The sequence below is a fragment of the Amaranthus tricolor genome, chromosome 1 (assembly GCF_026212465.1).
Source record: "Amaranthus tricolor cultivar Red isolate AtriRed21 chromosome 1, ASM2621246v1, whole genome shotgun sequence".
In the NCBI taxonomy this organism is placed as follows: Eukaryota; Viridiplantae; Streptophyta; class Magnoliopsida; order Caryophyllales; family Amaranthaceae; genus Amaranthus; species Amaranthus tricolor.
Window position 1 is genome coordinate 11,932,994 of NC_080047.1, and position 23,483 is coordinate 11,956,476.

At 31.7% G+C, this 23,483-nt stretch overlaps 2 protein-coding genes across 5 annotated transcripts; both read left to right on the plus strand.

Annotated features, from left to right (window-relative positions):
* Positions 1-5,714: 5,714 nt before the first annotated feature.
* On the plus strand, positions 5,715-16,473 carry LOC130800485 (serine/threonine protein phosphatase 2A 55 kDa regulatory subunit B beta isoform-like). The gene is made up of 14 exons (XM_057664049.1): positions 5,715-6,194; positions 8,060-8,163; positions 8,243-8,341; positions 8,453-8,572; positions 9,310-9,516; positions 10,185-10,276; positions 11,288-11,406; positions 12,155-12,278; positions 12,620-12,743; positions 15,131-15,199; positions 15,279-15,370; positions 15,452-15,529; positions 15,621-15,688; positions 15,804-16,473. The coding sequence occupies exons 1-14, from the start codon at positions 6,068-6,070 to the stop codon at positions 15,938-15,940; spliced, it is 1,560 nt and encodes a 519-aa protein (XP_057520032.1). The 5' UTR covers positions 5,715-6,067; the 3' UTR covers positions 15,941-16,473.
* A 1,961-nt stretch (positions 16,474-18,434) lies between these two features.
* LOC130800490 (phosphatidylinositol N-acetylglucosaminyltransferase subunit C) lies at positions 18,435-21,905 on the plus strand. 4 transcript variants are annotated; one of them, XM_057664070.1, is made up of 2 exons: positions 18,435-18,713; positions 19,827-21,905. In XM_057664070.1, exon 2 carries the CDS (start codon positions 20,378-20,380, stop codon positions 21,275-21,277), a length of 900 nt encoding a protein of 299 aa, XP_057520053.1. In that variant the 5' UTR covers positions 18,435-18,713; positions 19,827-20,377; the 3' UTR covers positions 21,278-21,905. The 4 variants fall into 4 exon arrangements, with proteins under 4 accessions (XP_057520053.1, XP_057520045.1, XP_057520062.1 ...); XM_057664062.1 differs by having other exon boundaries at positions 20,159-21,905; XM_057664079.1 differs by having other exon boundaries at positions 20,165-21,905.
* Positions 21,906-23,483: the final 1,578 nt, after the last annotated feature.

Here is a 23,483-nt window from a genome sequence, read left to right on the forward strand (position 1 = left end):
TGATTAATTGATCGCTCGATTGGATGGTGGGGAGTTTGAGGGGGAGATGGGCGGAAGGTTATTACTGTTATGCAATAATAACAACATCAACAACAATAAGAGTGAATGAAGAACAAGAACATGAGAGATGAAAGAAAAAGATTGATTTCATCATCGTTTGTTAGAAATTGTTGGAGAGAATGCAACTGCATGAGAGATGAAAGAACAACTCAATCAATCTTGTTTGCTGTAATTTGCTTATGGTGATGGGTGATTCCAAATATTAGTCTCCATGTTTGATGCAGTTCAATACGTTTACTGATATATATATATATATATATATATATATATATATATATATATATATATATATATATATATATATATATATATATATATATATATATATATATATATATATATATTCTTTCAATCATCCATATCTACTTGGCAATCATTAATGGAAGATTGAATGATGGATTCAAATTTAACATAAAAGAATCATTGTAAATTGGTGGGTGTCATTGTTAAATACTCCATAATTATTTATGGTGGATTCCAATTCCATTGATTGATATTAAAACTGAGTGTTATTGCTATTTGCGTGTACAATGGGCAAATTAATCCTTGTTTATTTCTAATTTTGACTCGATGTGAAAGACATTTTATTTTATTGGTTGAATTTTCACGTTGATTTATTGCTATTTTTTAAAAAAATGGTATTTGACGCAAAAAAAAAGTAATGGTATATGGTGAATTATTAATTTACCACAAACGGCACACTGATGGTAGTTGTCATTAATGGTATTCTGTGCTAACGGACGAAAACTCAATGGTATATGGTGAATTAAAACATTTTGTGTGGTATATGGTGAATTTCGGAGAAACTCAGTGGTATATCATGAAATATCCGTTGATTTTAATATTAAGAGTTAAGACACATCATAAACATTCACTTAAACTCGATTTTTACGATCCTTAAGTGAGGTAAATACCTCTTCTTTTAGGTGGGAAATAACGCTAATCAAATACCCTCATCACGAGCAGATCGCGATCGAAGAGAGTCCCTTAACACAAGTATCGCCCGACACATGAGGAACCGATCCTCCCATAAATGAATCAATCAATTCCGAGTCATGACCATTACTACCAGTAAACTATATTGTGTAATCTAGTTGTTATGGAATATTTTTGTAAAAATTAGTTGTTGACTATTTATTATGAAAAAAGTGGATTGAAAAGGTTAAAAGTCAATAAAAAATTTACTAATATTTGACTTTTGATATTGGTTTTAAAATCAACTTTTAATTGGCTAAGAAGGCATATATCAAATATTATATTTGTTGTTTAACAACTAAAAAGACAAAAGTTAAATGGGAACAAAAAGTCAACTATAAAGCCATTCACCAAAGATACCCGATCTTTTTCCTAGTTGTTAATAGACAACTTTTAATTATTTACATTTTAGGTTGAGGGAAAAGACTAGGTGAAAATCAAAATACTTACTTGAAAAAGACAATATTCTTTTAACTGAGACAAAATTCAATTCTCGAATCATCAATTTAATAAATTTACTAATGCCATGTTTGGGAACCATGATTTCATTTGGAAAATTGAAATTGACTCAAATTTATTGTTTGGCAAATAAAAAATTTTTAAATTTGAATTTGGATCAAATTCCACCATTGTTTTTAAAGTTGCACAGCAAATATACAGCAATATGGCGACAAAGGGTTTTGTCGATTACTTTGTCACAAAACACGTTTGGCGACAAAATAGGCGACAAAACGTTTTGTCGCTAAAAACTTTGTCGCCAAAAAAAAACTTGTCGCCTAATTTGTCGCTAACATTGATTACAAGTCATAAAAAAATTTGAATATTTGTCATTATTATTAAATGATAAGAGTAATTACTATTATCATTTAACAATAACAACAAATATTCAATTTTTTTTTAACAAATATACATTATTAAAGTAATATTTACACAACAAAACTGAATTAAATGAAATTTAATGAGTAAATTAAATTTTAACTAAAAAAAATTAGTAAGTTGTTAATGGTTCTTTATTAGATTAATGATTCCCTAAAAAAATTAATTATCCTTTCCAAATTCTGAAAAATAGATAAAAATTCTAAAAATTCATAAATGGTCAAATAATATGGAAGAACAAAAAAAAACCCTTAATTGAAAAATAAATGAAGAACATAAACAAAAAAACAAAGACCCAACACAAAAAATATGAAAAAAAAATGAGGAACAAAAAATATGAAAAAAAATGAAGAACAAAAAACCAAATTGAACAACAAAAACAAACAAAAATAAAAACCCAACAACTTAAAAATGAAAAAAAACGAAGAACAAAAGCTTGAAAAAAAAATGAAGAACAACAACACTAAATCGAAGAAAAAAAACGAAGAACAACAACCCAAAATCGAAGAACAAAAAACGAAGAGCAACACAAAATCAAAGAACAAAATCGAACAACAACACAAAAACGAAGAACAAAAGCAAACCTAGAATCCACGTGAACAAGAACAAAAATACAACTCAGATCCAAAAATACAACCCAGATAGAAGCATTCAAAAGTCAATATTAGGAAGATTTTTCAAAAGGTTTGAAATTCGAGAGAAGATAAGTGTTCTTTTCGAAGGAAGGAGAACGAAGGGTAGTAGCTTCCATTAATAAAGTGATTAAGCTTCTTGTAGAGATAAGTTATGAGGGTTTAGGGAAGGAGAAGAAATGTAGGAATATGGAGATCAGAGAAGAAAGATGGGAGATAGAGAGAGATACGGCACAATACGCTTATAAAGAAAATGAATAAGTTTTGGTGACAAAATCTTTTGTCACCAAAATTAAGAGAGATAAAATGGCGACAAAGTAGGCGAGAAAGAGTGTGTCGCAAAAAAGTTTTTACTGTTCAATCAACCTTATTCCGTCCAATTACTAAAATTAAACTATTTAAAAAATTTTAACAATAATATTGGCGACAAAAAATGCCTTTTTGTTGCTAGTTTTGTCGCCAGACTTAGAGAAAAAAACTTTTTTTTTTGCCGTCAAATTTTGTTTTTTTTATAGTGTTGTTAATGTTGAGAATTTGAGAATGACTATTTAAACATTGTCATTCTCAAATCTTCATTTATGACTTCACAATTAAAATTCATAATTTAAAATGAAATATTTGTTCCCAAATACAACATTATCTAATTCATTTACTAAGTCATCCAAAATAACCAATTCCAAGAAAAAACAACACATTAACAACAAATTGGGTAAAAGGGGAAATCCAAAGATAAAGAAGAATAAGACTTAGGAGGACAAGCATAAGAATACTTATTACTTTGGTTTTTATACTTGCACTATTATCCATTCTTGTGGTGTATTTCTTTTTCAGTATAATTTCTTTTATTGAATCTATATTTTATTTGTATATCATTTTGTTTGTCTCTTGATGTCTTATAGATTAGAAATATTAAGCTTTTTCATTGCCAACCAAAACCAATAAAACTTGGAAAAATTAATATAATCTAACCTTTTATCCATTCGCTGTGAATAATTTTACTTTTGGATTATTTTTTAATAATCTAACCTTTGATCTTAATTTGCCATCAGTATAATTTTTTATTTTATAATATTTCAACCTTTACCCTTAGTTTGCTATCAACATACCCTATTAGTATGCTGACAGCAAACTAAGGGCAAAAGTTAATTTATTAAAAAATAATTTAATATTTAGATTATTCATAACGAATGAGTGAAAGGTTGGATTATTAATAGCAATTTATCCATAAAACTTTTGATATGTAATCTTTAATATATCTTTCTAAACGTAGTAATATATTTACTTATAATGTCATTAATTAACCAAATCATTGAAATATTTTAACATTTTTTTTCATCATTTTAACCTATGTGTAATTGTATTTGGGTGCAAGTAACAGTAGAAAATATTATTTTTAAAAAAGTAAATAAAAAATTAAACGACTCCAATTAATTAATATTTATACTTTTTGTTTAAAAATAATTTACCAAGAATAATCCAACCTATTCGTGATTTTCTTATAATGATCTCACCTATTAATTAACCATGAATAATCCCAACTTTAAGGGGTATTTGTCTAGAGTAAACTTAGGTAACCCGATGACCTACTATAGTAGGTAATTCACCAAAAAGTAAACTGAAAATTAATTTAAAATTAGTGAAAATTTTTGAAATTTTACATAAAAAATTCTAAATAATAAAAAAAATCATAAATTTATTTAAAATATTTTTTAACATTTTTTTCGACATTTTATTTTAATTTATCTTTTTTTTTTTAAAAATAAAACTTGCTTATAGCAAGTCATCCGGTCACCGGGTTTTCTCTAGAAAAATATCCCTCAAAGTTGGGATTATTTATGGTTAATCAATAAGTGAGATTATTGTAGGAAAATCACGAATAAGTTGAATTATTCTAGGTAATTTTTCCTTTGTTTAATGACTATACTTTCGATTTTCATGGCATTAATTTAACACATTAAATATTTTCAAATATATATATTCAAAATTATAAAAAATTAATATAAAAAAACTCAAATAAGACACTTAACTATATTTTTCTTTACACTTCTGAAAAAAATTGTAAAATAAAAAAGAAAAGTACTTTTTCTACTTCTTGCTTACCATTTTACAAAAAAAAGATTGACATTCCAAAGATAAGATTTATAGTTAATCAGCTCTGAACTCATCTATAACTATTACTAAAACAAAACACGCTGACATCATTACTATTTAATATTACTTATGTGTCACAATCTCAATAAAAATTTTACCTCCAAAATCAATAATAATGTCATTTTTATTAGGATTAATATTTTTATTTTTGACTTTATTACTTTCTAACTACTTCTATGATTATAACATTATCCGTATTGATTGATTTTATATTTTTTAAATCACATCATTTAATGTATTAGAAAATCATGTTTATTTTATTTTTTCAAGTAATTATAAAATCTTATCAATTTTATCTATTGAGTATTATTTAAGTGTATTGGATTGAGATGGTTAAAGATAATATACTTTTATTAGGATTTTTTTATTTATACTATTGATTATCTATATGCAATGCTTAATTCTAATATGATTTAGGTTATGACTATCTTTATGCAAGTCACTTAGTTATGACTATCTTATTTGCAAGTCACTTAGTTATGACTATCTTTTTGCAAGTCACTTATTATTTTTTATGTCAAACAAATTATTATTATTTTTTTAAGTTTTACAAAATAACTTTACATAAATATTTATGTTAAATTTGATTTTAAAGTGTTAATAGTTGTAATAATCTATATAAATTAATGTAATATTTGTTTTTGTTAGCATAAATTGGTATGTTTTTTTTTTTTATTATAAAAACTCATAATTTTGCATTGTATACTTCATTTACAAACCATTTGCCATTTTATTCAAAATAAACCAATAGAAGTATAAATATAATTATATTAAATATTTAATCAAACTTTTTGTCTTTTGTTATGATTTATTTGTCAGGAACTGAATTTTCACAATCATTTACACGCACAATATAAAATATGACACAAAACAAACACTATATGTAGTACATGCAATTTTTTAGAGTAAAATAAGATATAATTATAATATAAAATTTATTTCTTAAATTTTTAATTTCTTCAATGATACAATTATATCGGAAAATTTAATAAATTCGTGCATGAAACGGTCACTATCTACTTTTAATTACAGAAAAATTATCATTTTTATCCTCTGAATAAATTAGGACAGAAAAAGAGAAGAGAGAGAAAGAGAGGAAGGGTGGAGGTGAGAGATTGAGCATTAGAGAGAGAAATTGAAATCTGATGTTCGAATGTTTTGCAATCAAAAATCTGACACTTTCATAGATTTCTCCTAACCCTAATTTTCCTCCATAATAATACTATTATTGGATCATCTACAATCAATCATCAAAGATTGTCAATCAAATTCTTGCTTTAATGAAGGAGTAATTCGACCTAGATTTTTGTTGCTCTTTAATTTTGACTTATTAGGGAAAGGAGAAATACAATAAGAGTAGAGACAAAGCGACGATGAATGGCGGTGATGGTGGTGGTGGTGGCGGAGAAGCTTCTGGTGTGGGGCCACCTCCATCTCCGTTGGACTGGAAATTTTCTCAAGTTTTCGGTGAAAGGGCAGCTGGTGAAGAAGTTCAAGAAGGTCATATTTATTTTCTTTTCATTATATTTATTAATTGGGTTTCAGACTTTTTGATGCTCTTGATCTGAGATTTTTGAACTAGTTTTTGTAATTCAAAATGTTGAATTAGGGATGAGGTTACTTGGTTGTTTTATTAGTGTTATTTTGATACTGTGAATCATGCCGTTGATCATGAATTTTTAATGTATTATATGTGACAAATTCGTAGCTTTAAGTTTTTAAGTACAAATGAGTTTTTTCAATGTATTGTGTAATCATATGATATTAGATAAAATTGAAATGATGGGTTGATGCTAATTGAGTTGTTTTTATCGGAGGTTATTGCTGAGTGTTATCTTTTTTTTTTTTTTTTTTTTTGTTATACATAAGTTGATCTGGGTATTCTAAGTCTCTCCTCTCAAATAAAATATGTTAGGAAAAAGCTTTATATTTCCCCTCTTGAGTCTTGCCCTCGTTGTGTGGAACACTAAGTAGGATGGGGTGATTGATTATTTTTGGTTGATTTTCGAGTGATTGATGTTCTCTCTACTTTCACATATCATAATGACTATTGTGGATGATCAGTTCATAGAATGTTGTTTTTTTACCATGGGATAGGCTCCTAGTAATTATGTCTGATAACTAGTACTCCTTCCCTTCCTTTGAGATTCCTCGTCGACCAGAAGTATGTTATGTGAGTGATGTTTGTAATCAATATAAATACTCAGGAACTGCTTGCGTAAGATCACTTGAAATGCTCAAAGTCAAAGAAGTGTGAAGTGAACTGGTAAAATAAGTAAATTGGGAACTCTCTGTTGGCTAATACCTTCCCTTGGCTGTTCTGGTGTGCTTAGTTAGGAATCATTGTAGAAAAGGGAGGGGAATGAAGTTGATATAGGTTACTGAAAAAGGAATTATTTCAAAAAATCGTAACAAAGGGATTTTCATTGGGATTTATTGATTAAGGCATTGCCGTTGTTGCTGTGAAAGGATTTCATATCAAGGGAATGAAAATGGATCTTGAGAACTCCCCTTCCGTTCCTCTCTCCCTATTTCCATACCAAGGGAAAAGCGATCTGTCACTTTATCTGTTCTCTCATTTACTCCAAACTTCTTTACCCAAACATGTTGATGATTCTACCTGGTTTAGTTTTAAGTTAGAGGGTCACTGAATTGTGGCCATTAATCAGCTAGGTTCTGGTGATTGATTGTTGCTTTTAGGAATATTATTTCCTGTATGTTTAAGCAGCTGATACTTTTGACTGTGGTAGTTTTGAGCTATGGGAAGCATGATAAACCGTTTGATGTGCATCAGTGCATGAAAATTGAAATGTGCTCCTAATCAAAATTATGATTTGGTATTAGAACAGATCAAAAATATTGTGTTTTGTCATGAGCTGGTTTCAATGCTTTCAGCAAATTGTGCAACATCTTTGGCATAGAAGCTAGACTTATGGTCAGCAGCATATGACATATTGTATCAAGTGTTTGCAGTATGTTAGTTGTTCTTGGCTAGCAAGAGAGAGAAGTTTGCAATATTGATTCTGATTGGATATAAATGGAATCAGTAAGTTACTATAGTTACAAATGTAAATCTGTTTTAGCTGCCTGGCTGCCTGCTACTTAGGATAGTATATATTGGCTAAAATAATGTGGAGTTTATGAATTTTAGTGAGTTGCAATGTAATAATCCAAGTCTCGATAATGCTTTAGAGGGATGTTCATTCAAACTAATTTTTAGACGCCATTTTTTTTTTACCATTAGACATATCTTTAGTTACCACCATCTAGATTGATGCTAATTGCTACATATTGATAAAAATGAAAAATCTATGTTGCTTCATGAATATATAGCGGTGTTCAGACGTTTGTATTTGTTTCTGCAGTTGATATCATTTCAGCAATTGAGTTTGATAAATCTGGAGACCATTTAGCTACTGGTGATCGTGGGGGCAGGGTGGTTTTATTTGAGAGGACAGACACAAAGGATGTAAGTCCTTTTCTAATCATTATATCATGTTTTTAGCATAATCACACTCATTCTCATGCGTCCATGTGTCATTATGCAGCATGGTGTTAGTAGAAGGGACCTGGAGAAGATAGATTATTCAATTGGTAGGCATCCTGAGTTCCGTTACAAAACAGAGTTTCAGAGTCATGAGCCTGAGGTATCTTTGAACTTCTATTTTGCGTGATTATCTAGTGTATGAACTCAGTATAATGGTTGCTTTTCCTGAATTTGTTGATGAGCTTGATTGTTTTTTTTTTTTTTTTCTCAGTTTGACTATCTAAAGAGTTTGGAAATAGAGGAGAAAATCAACAAAATCAGATGGTGCCAAACTGCTAACAGTGCATTGTTTCTTTTGTCTACCAATGATAAGACTATTAAATTTTGGAAGGTTGGTATTCCTGCTGGTATCTTTGTGATGCTACTAGTGTGTGTCTCGCAATTGCAGTGTGTTCATTATCATCTTTAAGTTTGCCTGCTGAAAAGATTTTCCGATGTCTTTTTATGTACATTTACTAAATTTCTTGGTGGACCTGCCTTTTCCTATCAAAGGATTAGAAAATGAAAGTATTAATTGATGGAAAAACATATTGGGAAGCTAAATGTTGTCTGGGGAATTTTTAAAGTTCATTGTTTAAGCTTTCAACATTTGTCTTACTAATTACTTTTTTTTAAATTAGTTGAAGAATAGAGGAGCTGTCTTGTTTTCTGATTTAGTCAGGAAGTTGTTTTTGAGGGAGAAGTTAGGGAAACTGGAAGTTTTTGAGCTATTTTCTAATGTCATTGAAGCCGTCTTATTTTTAAATAAGTAGAAGAATGGAGGAGCTATCTTGTTTTCTGATATTATTTAGAAGTTTTTCTCACGGGGAGAAATTAGGGAAACTAGCACATTTTGAGTTATTTTCTAATGTCCTGGAGTCATCAAGTATTCTTATTAAGTATTAAAATGCAAAGTGGGGTAATTGATTTGTACATTTTCTATACTTGTGATTGAGATCCTTGTTTGCGTGCTACATTTAAGACAATAAGATCATATATGTGAGGTATCATGTTTTATTCAGCGAGTATGAACATGATTTATATCTTTAGTAGTTGATTGCCTTTCCTTTTGATTATAAATTATGGAAGGTCCAAGAAAAGAAGGTCAAGAAGATAAGTGACATGAATATGGACGCTTCCAAAGGTGCAGGAAATGGTTCTGTTGCTAGTACAAGTATTTCAAGCAGTTCCAAACAGCATCTTGAGAATGGAGGTTATCCTGACAAATTATCCAGCTCCTTAAATAATGACCTCTCATTCCCCCCAGGAGGGATCTCATCTCTGCGTTTACCAGTGGTAGTTGTAACCTATGTACTTTTGCTAGTTTTTTATATAATTAAATTTGGTGGTTCTTTCATTTTCCGTTCATGATAAGATTAAATTTCGTCATTTTGTAACCTATTACCCACCTTTGCGGCATGTATTTTCACGCTGAAGTTAGGTTTTGATCATGTGTATGGAAATGTTCGGAATGTATGCCAATCTGAGGGTTTGGCTGCCAGCGAAGTTCGGGGATCTGGATGCCTTTGTTGGTGTGGAATCCATTTGTTAAACCTAGATTTATGATCACTTCAATACAACTCAAAATGTGTGCTTTGATTTTGTACAATTCAGATTCTGCTACTATGGTTATTCTAATGCTTCAATTTGTGTAACTTTCTGAAAAAATTCTGTGCTCACTATTTTGCATGGTAGAGTACTTTACTGGTTTAGTGTTTATGATCTTGGTATCTGTATGCATGTTTCAAGTCTTCCTTGACTGCTCTGTGTGGTTCTTAAACTGGAAGAAACCTGAAAAATAATCTTGCACCATAAATGAATTGAGTTTTCTGTGCAATGCCTTTGTATCTGTTAGGTGATAAGATTCCTTCTTGCCCCTTTTACTTTACAAGTTAGATGGAAGTTATTTTTTACCTGTTGGATGGTAGTTAAAGATGATAATGTTAATTGCCTTGGTTGTGCAGGTTACAAGTCATGAGACTAGCCTTCTTGCTCGATGTAGAAGAGTGTATGCTCATGCTCATGACTACCACATAAATTCCATATCGAACAACAGGTACATATTAGCTGAGCATGCCACATCATAATTTCATGTATACTGATGTATGTATCATGTACTGCTTATTTGTAAGAAGTTTGCCATGATGTTTGCTATAAAAAGTTAATCAAAAACGCCTTTGTTATTATAAGGTTAAGGTTGCGTACATTTGACACCCCATCCCGAAGCTATGCCTTGGTGTGTGCCTAGGTAATGGAGCATTTTTTGTTTGTAGTTTACATATGTATTTTGTGTGGTTCCTTAAAAGTAACTTGTGGGTCCCATAGGGCTTCTATCTTTGTGAGGGTGAAAAGTTTTTGACCTAGAGGGTAAATGGTGACAACTGACGAATAATTGGTTGCTGTTATTGGATCATCCAAAGTTCATTTTAATTTAATTCTCAAATATGTTGAACAATCAGGATATCTGAATTCTTCATTGTTCATTTTGAATAAATAGACTTTCATTGGTAAATTTCCGTGTATTGGTACTATTTCCTCTCGTAACATTGGGATCCGGTATACTTTTTTGGTCAATGAAGATGCTTATTATCTATTTATCGATTGAATTTCTTTGTGTATTGCTGCTTAGCTTCTTAAATTAAATAATTATTTTATCACTGTGCTAATGCAAATTGGGGAAGAAAGCTAGCTACTGATGGATGTTATCAAATTTTGTTACTTATTGCTGGAGTCATGGATAATGGAGCTCTATGGGAAAACTTGTATTATCAGCCATTCATAGAAATATAGATGTGCATGTAAGCTTTCCTCTCGCTATCATAATTATGCTTAGAGCATCACTTGGAGCAGTATATTGGAAGCTTGAGGTAGCATTTTATGATTTGTATCTGCTTGCATGATATGTTTGTCACTTTCTTTAAATAGATCAGTTATTCACATTTTCCTATTTGAGAGAATGAATATTAAGTTTGACTATTGATGCTGATGGTCTTTATCTCTACCAATTTTGGCTATACCGAGTGTTATGGTGTGGTTTCCGTGACATTCAGTTTTATCTCTGTTACAGTGATGGAGAGACTTTTATTTCAGCAGATGACTTGCGGATAAATCTTTGGAACTTGGAAATCAGCAACCAGAGTTTCAATATTGTTGATGTAAAACCCCAGAATATGGAGGATCTGACTGGTATCTTTGATTTTGCTATTGTCCATTTCACAATCAATCGACTTTGCAGTTGTCCGGTGCGTAAGCATCAAGACAGCTTTTTTATACATTGTGGTGGTTCTAGATCTTATAAATTTAAAACGAATCCCAAGTGAAATTCATCTTAATCTCCCTAAAATCCCTTGTGCTTTCTTTTGACAAAATACTGGCAAGTGGCAAGCTTGATTCAATATTGATACATGGTATTGAATCCCATATCGACCAGTAATGTCAAAGGTTGTGAAGCTATGGACTGCATATTAGGCCACAACAGTCGAAAATCATTCACACTTCACTCGGGTGTTTCCCATTGTTATCACATTCGAAATTGCATCCAAGATTTATTACAAATTCATACTACATTTAACTATTTGAAATTTCCACATTTATCTTGGAGGTTGAGAAATGAGCTTATGCAAATTGATTAGAAATTTAGTATGCAGGGTTAACTCTCTAGTCTCTGTTTTTCTTTGGAAGACAACAATTTTGTTGGGATGTTTGAACTTTGGAATTTGTTTCTCAGCTTGCACTTTATGACTTGTAATGCAGTAAATATTAATTGGAAGATTTTGTGATTTGTGATGAATTGATGATTATCTCCTAATGGATTCTTATGCTGTTCCCTCCCAACTCTCTTTGGTGTATCTTTCTCTGAACAGTCGGCTTTCAAAACTTTTATTCAGCAAGGCCTTTTTCCTCTTACATGTTGATGTATGTTTTTTAATCGCAGAGGTTATCACGTCAGCTGAGTTTCACCCCTCTCATTGTAATACTTTGGCATATAGTAGTTCAAAGGGATCAATCCGCCTCATTGATTTGCGGCAATCAGCATTATGTGATAGTCATGCAAAGTTGTGAGTGATCTAGTGTTTCTGTTTCTTTTATTTGGAAAATATTGCACATTTCTTGAAGAACAAGGCAGAGGAGAGAGAATTCATACAGATATCCACATGATGTCATTTCTTCTTCTCCTGCTGTCTGTGCTGTGTATTAATAATTTACTCATTTTTAAGATCGTTCAATTCAATCTAATTACTCGTCTAAAGGATTACAGGTTTATTATACAAAATAATAGCATGTATTTGAGAGGGAGGAGGGGAGAGTGCTCTGAATGAGTTGTCAAAAGTGTGTGAAATGAACATTAATTTAGGATAGTATTTATATGAGCTTGCGAGATGATCTTTTTGGTATGCAGGTTTGAGGAACAGGAAGCACCCGGTTCAAAATCCTTTTTCACTGAGATAATTGCCTCCATTTCAGATATTAAATTTGCCAATGATGGACGACATATACTTAGTCGTGACTACATGACTCTTAAGGTTTGGATTTTATCATTTCTGCTCCCTCATACTAGCCTTAACTTCCTTTAATCAATGTTTGACCTACTTGGTTTCTGTTATTGGTGATTCACAACATGAATTCTGCTCTAGGGGTTGAGTGTGCTGAATATTTTATTGGGTCTAGTCTAGTAGCTGTGTTAACCCTTGAGTTCAACTTCACTTTTTTCTCTTGCAGTATGTCATGCTTTCTTCCGTTGGTCATTACAACAGATGTGGTTTGCAAATCCCAACTTGTACATCTTAAAAAATTCTTGAGAAGTAAATTTGATAACAGTCTTTCTCAACCGAATGATTTACTAAATGGTTGCGAGATAGCATAGCAATTAGCAAGTGCTTGAGGGGTGGTATTTATTTATGGCATAAGGACACACATTTTCCTCCCATTAAGAAGTATGATCTTTCATATTAAAACAATTTTATGCTGTTCAACACCCAACAGTTAAAATAAGTACCAAATTTGTAATCTTTTTCAGGATTCTATATTTTAAAAGAGTAGAATTACAATAGGAGTACATAATGGTTGGAAATTTTTCATCAATGCTTAAAGCTTAAGGTAGTCAACCAGAAAGTAAGGGTTGCACCTCAAGCGCTCTCTGGCAATTTAACTGTGCCTAACTAGCACTGTTCATCTTGATTTAGCTTAGAAATAAGAGCACCTCCAATGGGATGTCTATTTGAGAGAGAGAAGTTTCAGCTAGCTTGGTTGTTTGAAAATAGAGGAAGGTATACCATAGGTGTGGACTCGATACTTGATGAGGTTGTTGTATAGTTTTGTCCACCTTTGTAAGTAAGTCATTTTGATCAATATCCATTTGAAACATTAAGAAAAATTACATTCTAAAACAATATAGCACAAAATATATGAAAAAAACGCACGAAGTACTTGAGTATCTTTGTATTAATGAGAGACCAGGAACAAAGTAGAACTGTGGATTATAAATCAAAGAATTATACAAAAACCACAATTCACAACTATAGTCTTCAAAACTTAAAATCACGCATTACATCAAAATGGCAGTATCCTTGAATCACCACTATAGACATCAAATATTTGATTTTTATTAATATTTCATTTTTATTGTCATACAAAAACTAATGAACATTGTGCAAGTGAGCACAGAAGGAGGAGGGGCTCGAACTAGGATCTCAACACCACAACAATCGATAGACAATAAACTATAACATATTTTCATCAGTGTAACATGATTCTATAGCTAATTCGCCTTTTGAATTCATGATTCGCTCAAATTTATTCAAGAATAGTCCAAAGCCGACCATAATTCGCTTTTTTCGATTCACGATTCGCAAAGAGGTTAGCAAATCATGTGACACTGGTCTTCATTATACAAAAAACCTTATCTTAACTATACAAAAAGATAGTGTAATTACATACAAAAAAAAACCCATATCTTAGCAATTAGTAGACAATGACATACAAAAACCCATATCTTAACTATACAAGTGTCTTATAAACTTACAATTTCATATCTTCTAAATAGTAAAAACATACAAGCATGCTATAAACTAAAACATGAGACTCATGAACATATTTTCTTTAAATGTACAAGAATAATCTAACAAAATAAGCAATAAAATCAATAGACTTTAAAATCTAACAATCAACCAATAAAATTTAATGACTAATCTAATAATATTCAATAATGGTCAAACGAGATAGAAACTAAATCAGTTAGCTTAGCAATAAAAAAAAGAGATAGAAACAAAAGGAGAGGAGAATACCTGTAATAATCGAACAAGAACGAAAAAATGAAGGTAAAGAATGAAAAGCAGCTATATGGCATTTTGTGTGTTTTACTTTTAAACATCAAATGTTGAATTCAAGATACTGGACTAAGTCCTCTGTTGTAACTTTTTTGTGCCATTTGCAGTGATGATGTTTTTACTTGCAATACAACTAGCTTGATTCTGTCCATGGTTTATAGATGCAATCACAGTACTGAACATTGTTCAGACTTTTGGCTGATAGAGTTTGGTGCAAGTGGATTTAGGTCTTAACAGGTGCTTCTAAGAAGTTGTCGATTGATTTAAATTGAAGTTACATAGTGCAACACTATCACTTTATATATGAGGGGTTTGATACGAAATTAGACTTTGACTACATTTCCAATATATGGCTAAGTCTGTATAGTTCTGCCTGTAGGGCTAGCATGCAATGTTTTGCCTTACTCTTTTAAATGTGGATGAGTGGTGACTGTATTCTGAAATACTTTCTAACTGCAAATAACCAAGTATTACATTCTGTTGAGTGGGAGTGTCGCGGGCTTGGATTAGAACATTTTGAGCCCCTGTATATTTGCCATATTGAATTTGCTTCCGACATAATTCAATTTATGTTGTCATTTCAGTTATGGGATATCAATATGGATTCAGGTCCTGTTGCAACCTTTCAGGTCCACGAATATTTGAGACCTAAGGTGAGATTTGAGGTTCATGGTCATTGGATTGCTATAATTGGCACAGTTCACTTAATTACTAATGATCGTATTCTTGCAGCTGTGTGACTTATATGAAAACGATTCGATCTTTGATAAATTTGAGTGTTGTCTAAGTGGTGATGGGATGCGAGTGGCAACTGGTTCTTACAGGTATGAGTGTATATTGTGTCTAGGAGGATATGCGGATCATTGTTGTAAACCTTTTTTCTAAGAAAATTTTCTGGTGTTCAGCAATCTATTTCGCGTGTTTGGTTGTGCTCCTGGAAGTACGGAGGCCTCTACTTTGGAGGCCAGCAAAAATCCCATGAGGTACTTTTGATTTATAGTAGGGAATAGGAAGCGTGTTTCTTTTTTTTTTATAAGTAAAATTTTTCCTAATAACATGATCTGGAAACTGCAGAAGGCAAGTGCAAACCTCGTCAAGAACCCCTGGGCCGTTGAGCACCTTCACACGTGTTGTTAGACGAGGTTTACCTCTCTACTTCTATTATTATAGTATCTTGTTTTCCACTTGAGTTGTAAGATGACATTCAATTTCGTTCATCCCAACCTTTTTACTCAATAAATTCTAAACAAATAACAGGATCCGAGAGTCCCGGTGTTGATTCGAATGGAAATTCTTTCGACTTTACCACAAAATTGCTCCACCTGGCTTGGCACCCATCAGAAAACTCAATTGCTTGTGCCGCTGCAAACAGTTTGTACATGTATTACGCATAAACGGAAGAAGATATATTGTTGTTTGACTTTTTTGGGGGTTGATATTCGAGAAGGGCAGCAGGCTGTTTTCCCCTCACAGCATCAACAGTTAAATGTAATTGGCCTGTTTGCCTTATGGCAACTCGAAAGCGCCTCTTGAACCTGCAGCTGCTGTTACAGAATCAGTAGATGAAGCAAAGCTGTCTTCAATTTTTCAGGTCGCCGCTCTGATTATTTCATAACCAATGCCGACAGATTCGTTTTTGTTTATTATTTGTAGCCTTGGCAGCAGCTGCAAAAAAGATAGGTGCAGCTCTGTTCTCTACTATGTGTTAGGATGAAGCCTGGGGAAACTTGTGATTGTAGCTCTCCTACAACTAAAACCTAAAATGGATGTTTCATATTGCCACTAGAAGTGTAAGATGAATGTAGCCTTTCTTTCTTTCTTTCTTTCTTTCTTTCTTTCTGTTTCTCCCCTTTTTTGACCTCAAATGTTGGTGAGAAAGGAGCTGTTAAACATCTAATGAATTGATTTATTTATTTCTTTTTTATGACCTTTTTTCACCTTTTTTTCCTTGTATTTTTCTTTCGGATAATTATAATAATACTTCTTTTTTAGGAGCATACTAAATTAAGGAAAAACAAAGCATCACCAAACATCCCAGAAGAGTGGCCAAGTAAGTTAATCTGTATGGAAACTCGACTCAACATTAATAAAAAAAATTATTGCTACTTTCTACCAATTAGGCAATTATTAGTCTAAGTCTCGCTTAAATTGAGCGTAAATATTTAAAGGGCAAAAAGTCAAAATAGGAAAACAATATTAGTTAGATAGAAATAAAAGGAATTTGATTATTAGAAAAGTAAAAGTATTGGTTAGAAAGTAATGAAAAATGGATAAGTAGTAAATAGTTTTATCACATTGGGGTATAAATTTACTTTCGTGGAGGTTGAGAATACTTTCCACCAATTAAGGAAAATCATCCTTCTTTTTTATTCATCTTTTTTAGTTTACTCTTATTCTACCTCTTTCACAATTCCAATTGCTTCTTTTACACCTCTACTTACCTTTATTTCATTAATTTGACTTTTTTTATCCCTTCAATATTTAAACTTAATCCAAGTGAGCCCTTATATGAAAATTTTGATGGAAAAAGGAACAAAATGGAAAAAATGAAATAATATTTTTGATTGAAGTTGAACATTTTTTTATTAATGTTTATTAGTGGTTAATATATTTGAAGAAAGTTATGAGAAATATTTTGTTCAACTTAACCAGTTTCAACTATTGATAATTTAATGATTGAATTTAAAAATAAAAATAAGATTGTTGACGAAGATAACAACACAATTAGCATAATGTCTTACTTTAACATAACATAAAACCCTACTTCACATACTAAAACCTCCTACTACACATATTATTAACCCTTACTTCACATATATTAAGCATCTACTTCACATATTAAAAATTCTACTTCACATATCCTAAACACCTACTTCACATAATACAAAACTCTTCACATATCATAAACACATTACATACTAAAAATTTAATACTTTACATATCATAAACACCTATTTTTCATACCATAAACAACTACTACAGATATCAAAAATCCTTACTTCACATATCCTAAATATCTACTTCAAATATCAAAAGCATTTACTTTATATACTAAAAGCTCGTACTTCGCATATCATAAACACCTACTATACATACTAAATACTTATACTTTATATATCGTAAGCTTCTACTTGACATAAAAAAAAAAAAAAAAAAACCTTCTTTACATAACATAAACACCTACTTCATATGTGATAAACACATACTTCAAATAGTTAAAAACACATACTACACATACCTTAAGCATCTACTTCACCTATCATAACTACATACTTTACATATCATAAATAATAACTTGTTACACTATAAACATTTACTGTAATTATTATAAACATTTACTTTACATACCATAAACACCTATAATATATATAATAAATCTCTACTTCACATATCATAAACATCTATATATCATACCTAAACACATATTTCACATTTAGTATACCATCAACTAAACATAATATGTACACCTACTACTTAAAAGACATCATGTTGTCGCTTGCAATTTAGTTTGAAGATATATCAAACAATGATGCAAATTGAGCATTAAAATAGGAAAATTAATAGCGAAAAATAGATACAATTAATGATGAAAGGAATTTAATAGTTTAAGGAATAAATGAAGCTCTGAATAAAGAAGATAACCGCATATTAGTTATTAAAGTGTTTGTTTAATAATTTTTTCAGCTTTTTTTTCTATATTAGACCGGTCTAAATAGATGATTTATTCTAAAATTTATAAAGAAAATAAAATTAATTGATGAAAACAATATTTGGTACATTAACTACAACTGATCTTCTGAGAGACATTTCTTAGCCACATCCTATTAAAATTTAAATTAACAAAAAAAAATTAACCCAATTAAATGTAATCTCTCTAAAAAAATTTGTCTCCTATAAAAATTTGTGCATTAAGTATACCAATTTAAAAAATCCAAAGTTAAGAGCCAAAGGTGAGAACTTTTTCTTTTTCCGATTTTTTTTAGAAAAAAGGATGTGATTTACTGATTTCGGCCGAGGGAAGCGGATTCATCCAAAATAAGAAATCCCGGGATCCGAAAATTCTCCATTTCTTACACGCCCTTTGTATCAGCCACCGCCGAATTTATCGGGATTTTCCGGTACTGTTCTTCCAGCCGCTACTGGTTTCCAATCCCTCTCTGTATAAAGGTGCCATTTTGATTTTTTAAAGCTAAATTCATACTGATTGAAATGGGCAGAAAAAATTACGATGAAATGTTGGTTTGTTTAGGCTGCTGTTCGCTTTAATATATGGGTTTTGTTTTGATTCAATCCCATTTTGATCACTTTACATCCTTCTTTTTTCGTTATTAAAATTTAATTTAAGGGTTTTCTTTTTCTTTTTCTTTTATATTGGTTCATGATGCACTCTAGTTACTAGTTCATCTACAAACTGGATAAGCTTTATAATTTATGATTTGTATAGTTGCCTAGTGATTAAAATGCGTTTTGAAATTGTAATTTGATTAGCTGCTTGTAAGTATTAGTGTATGTCTATATTTTCATTTCTAACTTTTCTGAGTGTTTTTTTAATTTCTGGATATGTTGTGATTGTTGCTCAAGTTTTTCCATCCTGAATTATATTGATTGTTGGGAAATGTAACTGTAACAAAATTAGGTTATCTTAGAGATTCTGATGTTAGTTGATTTGAATAATTGTCAACCCATATTGTTGTTATTAAGGCTTTCACGTTAGTTGTTGAGTTGATCGGAATAATTATAATCATCAGAAAGTTATTTGATCACTTCTACCAAAATGATTGGAATCATCAGAATCAGGAGGATCTATTTTTGTAACTAATTAACTTGTAGTCTTAATTGTAGCTGATTATGAATGTGTATTTGTGATTGGGGTGGACGAGAAAAGAAATGATATTCTGGGATTTTCCGTAGCACTCCTGTAGGCTGTAGTATGTATAGTATGTAGGATGATGAATGACTTAAACATAGAGCAGAAAATAGGATTGGAAGTCACTTGTTGAATGATAGCTTATTTACTTTTCTAGAGAATGTTTTCTTTTCAAAATGTAAGATGTCATGCAATTCTGATTCATAGAACTTGACAACACTGATAGTAGGAGTAATTTTTAAATCTATATTTTGGATTGAATCTGATACTTATAAATTTTCTTATCAATGGTTTATGAATTAAGGAGCTTTAAGTCCAAAGCCATGTTGTTTATATTACTGGATGTACACTTGTCAGTAATTGGAAATTGTTAAATCATAAATGTGAAATATAATTGTGGTTTTCGTTTGTAGATAGCTGCTGGATGGGCCTCACCCTCTCTTTTTCTCTAATTTATCTTCTTTAGTTTGACTGAACCCAAAATGTGGGATAATCACTTGGCTCTTATATCAAGGATAATATTTCAGCTACATTGATAGTTGCTTATAGCCTGTTATTAAATGATAAATATTTCAAGTGTTACTGCTTACTATGGAACTCACAATCATTGTTGTGTTGGTTACCCTTCCTCAGTATTGCTGTAGTATATATCGTTTCCATCCCTTTTAAGCATACCATTTTTAAAGGAAAGTTCTACGTGTGAAATTATACATTTTGGTTCTGATTAAAAAAAAAAAACTTAAAGTTGCAGAGTCCCATACCATGATGGATCAAAGCTTGTGCGTTATGGTCTATGATGCTTACTCATGGTTATAAGGGAGGCTGGATACATTGTGGACTTGGATATTGGGATTGAACTTGGTTTCTTCAAATTTGAAGTGGTCCTCAGTTGTAACCCATAACTGAGATCCTGGAAGTAGACACTGAAATATTTTCTGGAATAGGAGTTTGATTATAATCAATAATGAACGACCGCTCTCTTCCTGCTATACGGAAATGGAGAAAGGTAGCCTATGGAGGTATGCAACCAGGGTTTGATGACAACCATACTGATGAATCCTTCCTCGAGGATATGGTCACAAATGCTAATGTTGTCAAGAGAGACTTGAGTAAGGTGATCCTTGATTCTGTGTCCATCTCTCAATATCTTTGCACAGTCACCCTTGTGGTCTTGGTCTGGACCTATACTCTTGCCTCATCTATTAGTTTTCGATCCCTCTTGCTTCTTGATATAGCCTTGCTTGTTTCAGGCTTCATAGTTCTTCTTTTAACTGCGGAGATGATTTCCCTCAACCTCTTTGCCAAATACATCCTAAACATATTGTATTTTATTATTGGTTTGTATGCCTTGTCTCCAATTTACCACACTTTGACAAGGTCTATAAGCTCGGATTCGATCTGGGCTCTAACAACCATGCTTATTGTTCTTCATCTCTTTTTGCATGACTACACTGGTTGCACTGTGAAGGCTCCTGGTTCCCTAACAAATCCTTCTTTTAGCAGCAATATCTCTTTGAATACTTCTATCATTGCTTCAGTTTTGATTGCTTCTCGGCTCCCATCATGGCAACTTGTTTTTGCTATTGTGCTGTTTTCCTTGCAGGTTTTCCTTTTTGCTCCTTTTGTTGTGTACTGTATCAAAAGATACTCATTCTGGTTGTATCTCTGGTTTTCATTGGGATTAGTGGGTCTAACTTTGGCACTAGTTTATAGACTGCAAGGGTTTCTCTTTGGCTTGCTGCTAGGTTTGCTAGTCTTCATCACTTTCATCTGTCCTTATTGGCTTACCAGGATTCAGAAATATAAGTTTGAAATCAATGGTCCATGGGACGAAGCTAAGCTCTGTTTTGACATTACTGAATGAAAATGGGAGCAGTGTATACTCTGCAAGTCTGACTATGTTGAGTTGTCGCTCATGCTTAATGAAACCTCATGGTCAGAGGATCATCACGAGGTCATCTTATGTGTAAACTTATTGGCACATTTGTCTTGGGTGTGTACGCTCTGTTTACTCAGTGTTTGATCCTGTCGAACCACTAAAAGCCGAAGGATGCAAGTCTCCGGTGATTACATATTTTTAATTTATCTATTTGAACCAGCTATTGGTTCCTGTTTTGGAATGGTTGAATCTTGTGGACAGGAAGCCAGATTTTGAGTGAATGATTTGTTGGTGGTGAATGCATAAGCTTCAAAGTTATCTGCAGGCCGGTGCAATGAATGCTGAATTTTCTGGTTGGTTCCTCTTCTCAAGAAGATTATGAGGTTTTTTCCTCTGGGATTTAGGCTGTAATTATGTGTCAACAAATTGAAGCACAAGAATAATAATGTTTGACAAGAGAGTGTAATAAAATTTGTATGATTTGTTTCCATGTAATAGAAAAATAATGTTCCAGACCTAGTTTTTGTTTGTGTTGTTCTTGTGCAAGTAGTTTTACTTTTGAGACAACGTTGTTACTTATTTCCTTTTTATGCATTGTTTTTATTTTTTGGGGTGAAATTGACCACATTCCTCTAGTCTTTTCTGTAAAGGGAGTACGGATATGGATTGTCTGTCATATTTCTTTATTCAGATTCTACTTTCAAGCAGGATATTAGATATGATGATGATATGTTGAGGGAAGGAAAGAGTTAGATAAAATCGAATCCGAGGCCTTTATTTGGGAAAAGTAATATTTAATCCAACTGAAATATGATCTATTCTCAATTGATGCTACTCTTTTAAAGCTTACGAATTTCAGTAAAACCCATTTCACATTTGATACAACATTCACATTGTTCTTACCAGCCTAGTCATGTGAAAGATTGAAAAAAATAAGATAAATAAACAATTTAATTCCAAATATAAGATTCGGGAAAACTTATGTCCCAAAATAAGCTTCCGTACGTCCAAGCCTAGCCTTGGGTAAGTCGCTGTTAGTAACAGCGAATTAGGGAAAAAAAAAATATAAAAAGTTGAAAGTCGCTGTTAGTAACAGCGACTTTCAGGTTTTTATTTTTTTTTTTTTAAAATTTAAAAACTAAACTAGCCGTTGTTAATTAGAAAAATAGCCGTTAGGAATGTGAAAATAGCCGTTGTAATGTTGTTGTATAAATAGGTCCATCATTTCTCATACTTCATTTTATCCATTCTACATCATTCTTCTTCTTTTTCATCAATTGTTAAAGTTAACATAAGGTATTTTGTTAGTTTTATTATTATAAATGTAAATATTATTTTTGAAAGTTCACTAACGTTAATATATTATATGTATTATGTAGATGTCAAAGGAGCATTGTATTGAAGAGCTTTGTGATTGTGGTTATGAAGTTGAGATTAATACTGATTGGAGCGACTTCGATCCAGGGCGTGAATTTGTTGCTTGCCCTTTCTACTTGGCTGACGGATTAGGATGCACATACTTTCGCTGGATTGCTCCGGAGGGTACAAAATGGCAGAGAGACTTAATAATACGGCTTGAGAAGGAAAAACAAGAGCTTAAAGATGAGGTATTTAATCTAAAGAGACAAATGGATGATATGGCACATAGGAAAGAAGAGACTGAAAGATCCTTACAAGGTTGGAATGAAGAAGGAGAAATTAGAGAGATGCGGCTCAAAAAGAAAATCGCGAAATGAACTGAGGAAGAAGAAGGTTTCTGGAAAATTATAAACCTGAAAGTCGCTGTTAGTAACAGCGACTTCAACTTTTTATATATTTTTTTTTCCCCCTAATTCGCTGTTACTAACAGCGACTTACCCGAGGCTAGGCTTGGACGTACAGAAGCTTATTTTGGGACATAAGTTTTCCCGAATCTTATATTTGGAATTAAGTAAATAAATAATCTTAATTAATTCAATCTTTCCTAGTCATGTCATCTATCACAAATTTAGTCAAACCCAATTAATTTATCCCCTTATTGTACTGGAAAATTTTAAAAAAATAAGATTATTTAACAACTTAATTCCAAAAATAAACTCTGTGAAAACTTATTTCCCAAAATAAGCGTCCGTACATCCAAGCCTAGCCTCGGGAAGAGTCGCTATTAGTAACAGCGAAAGTGAAAAAAAAAAAATTAAAAGCCCAAAGTCGC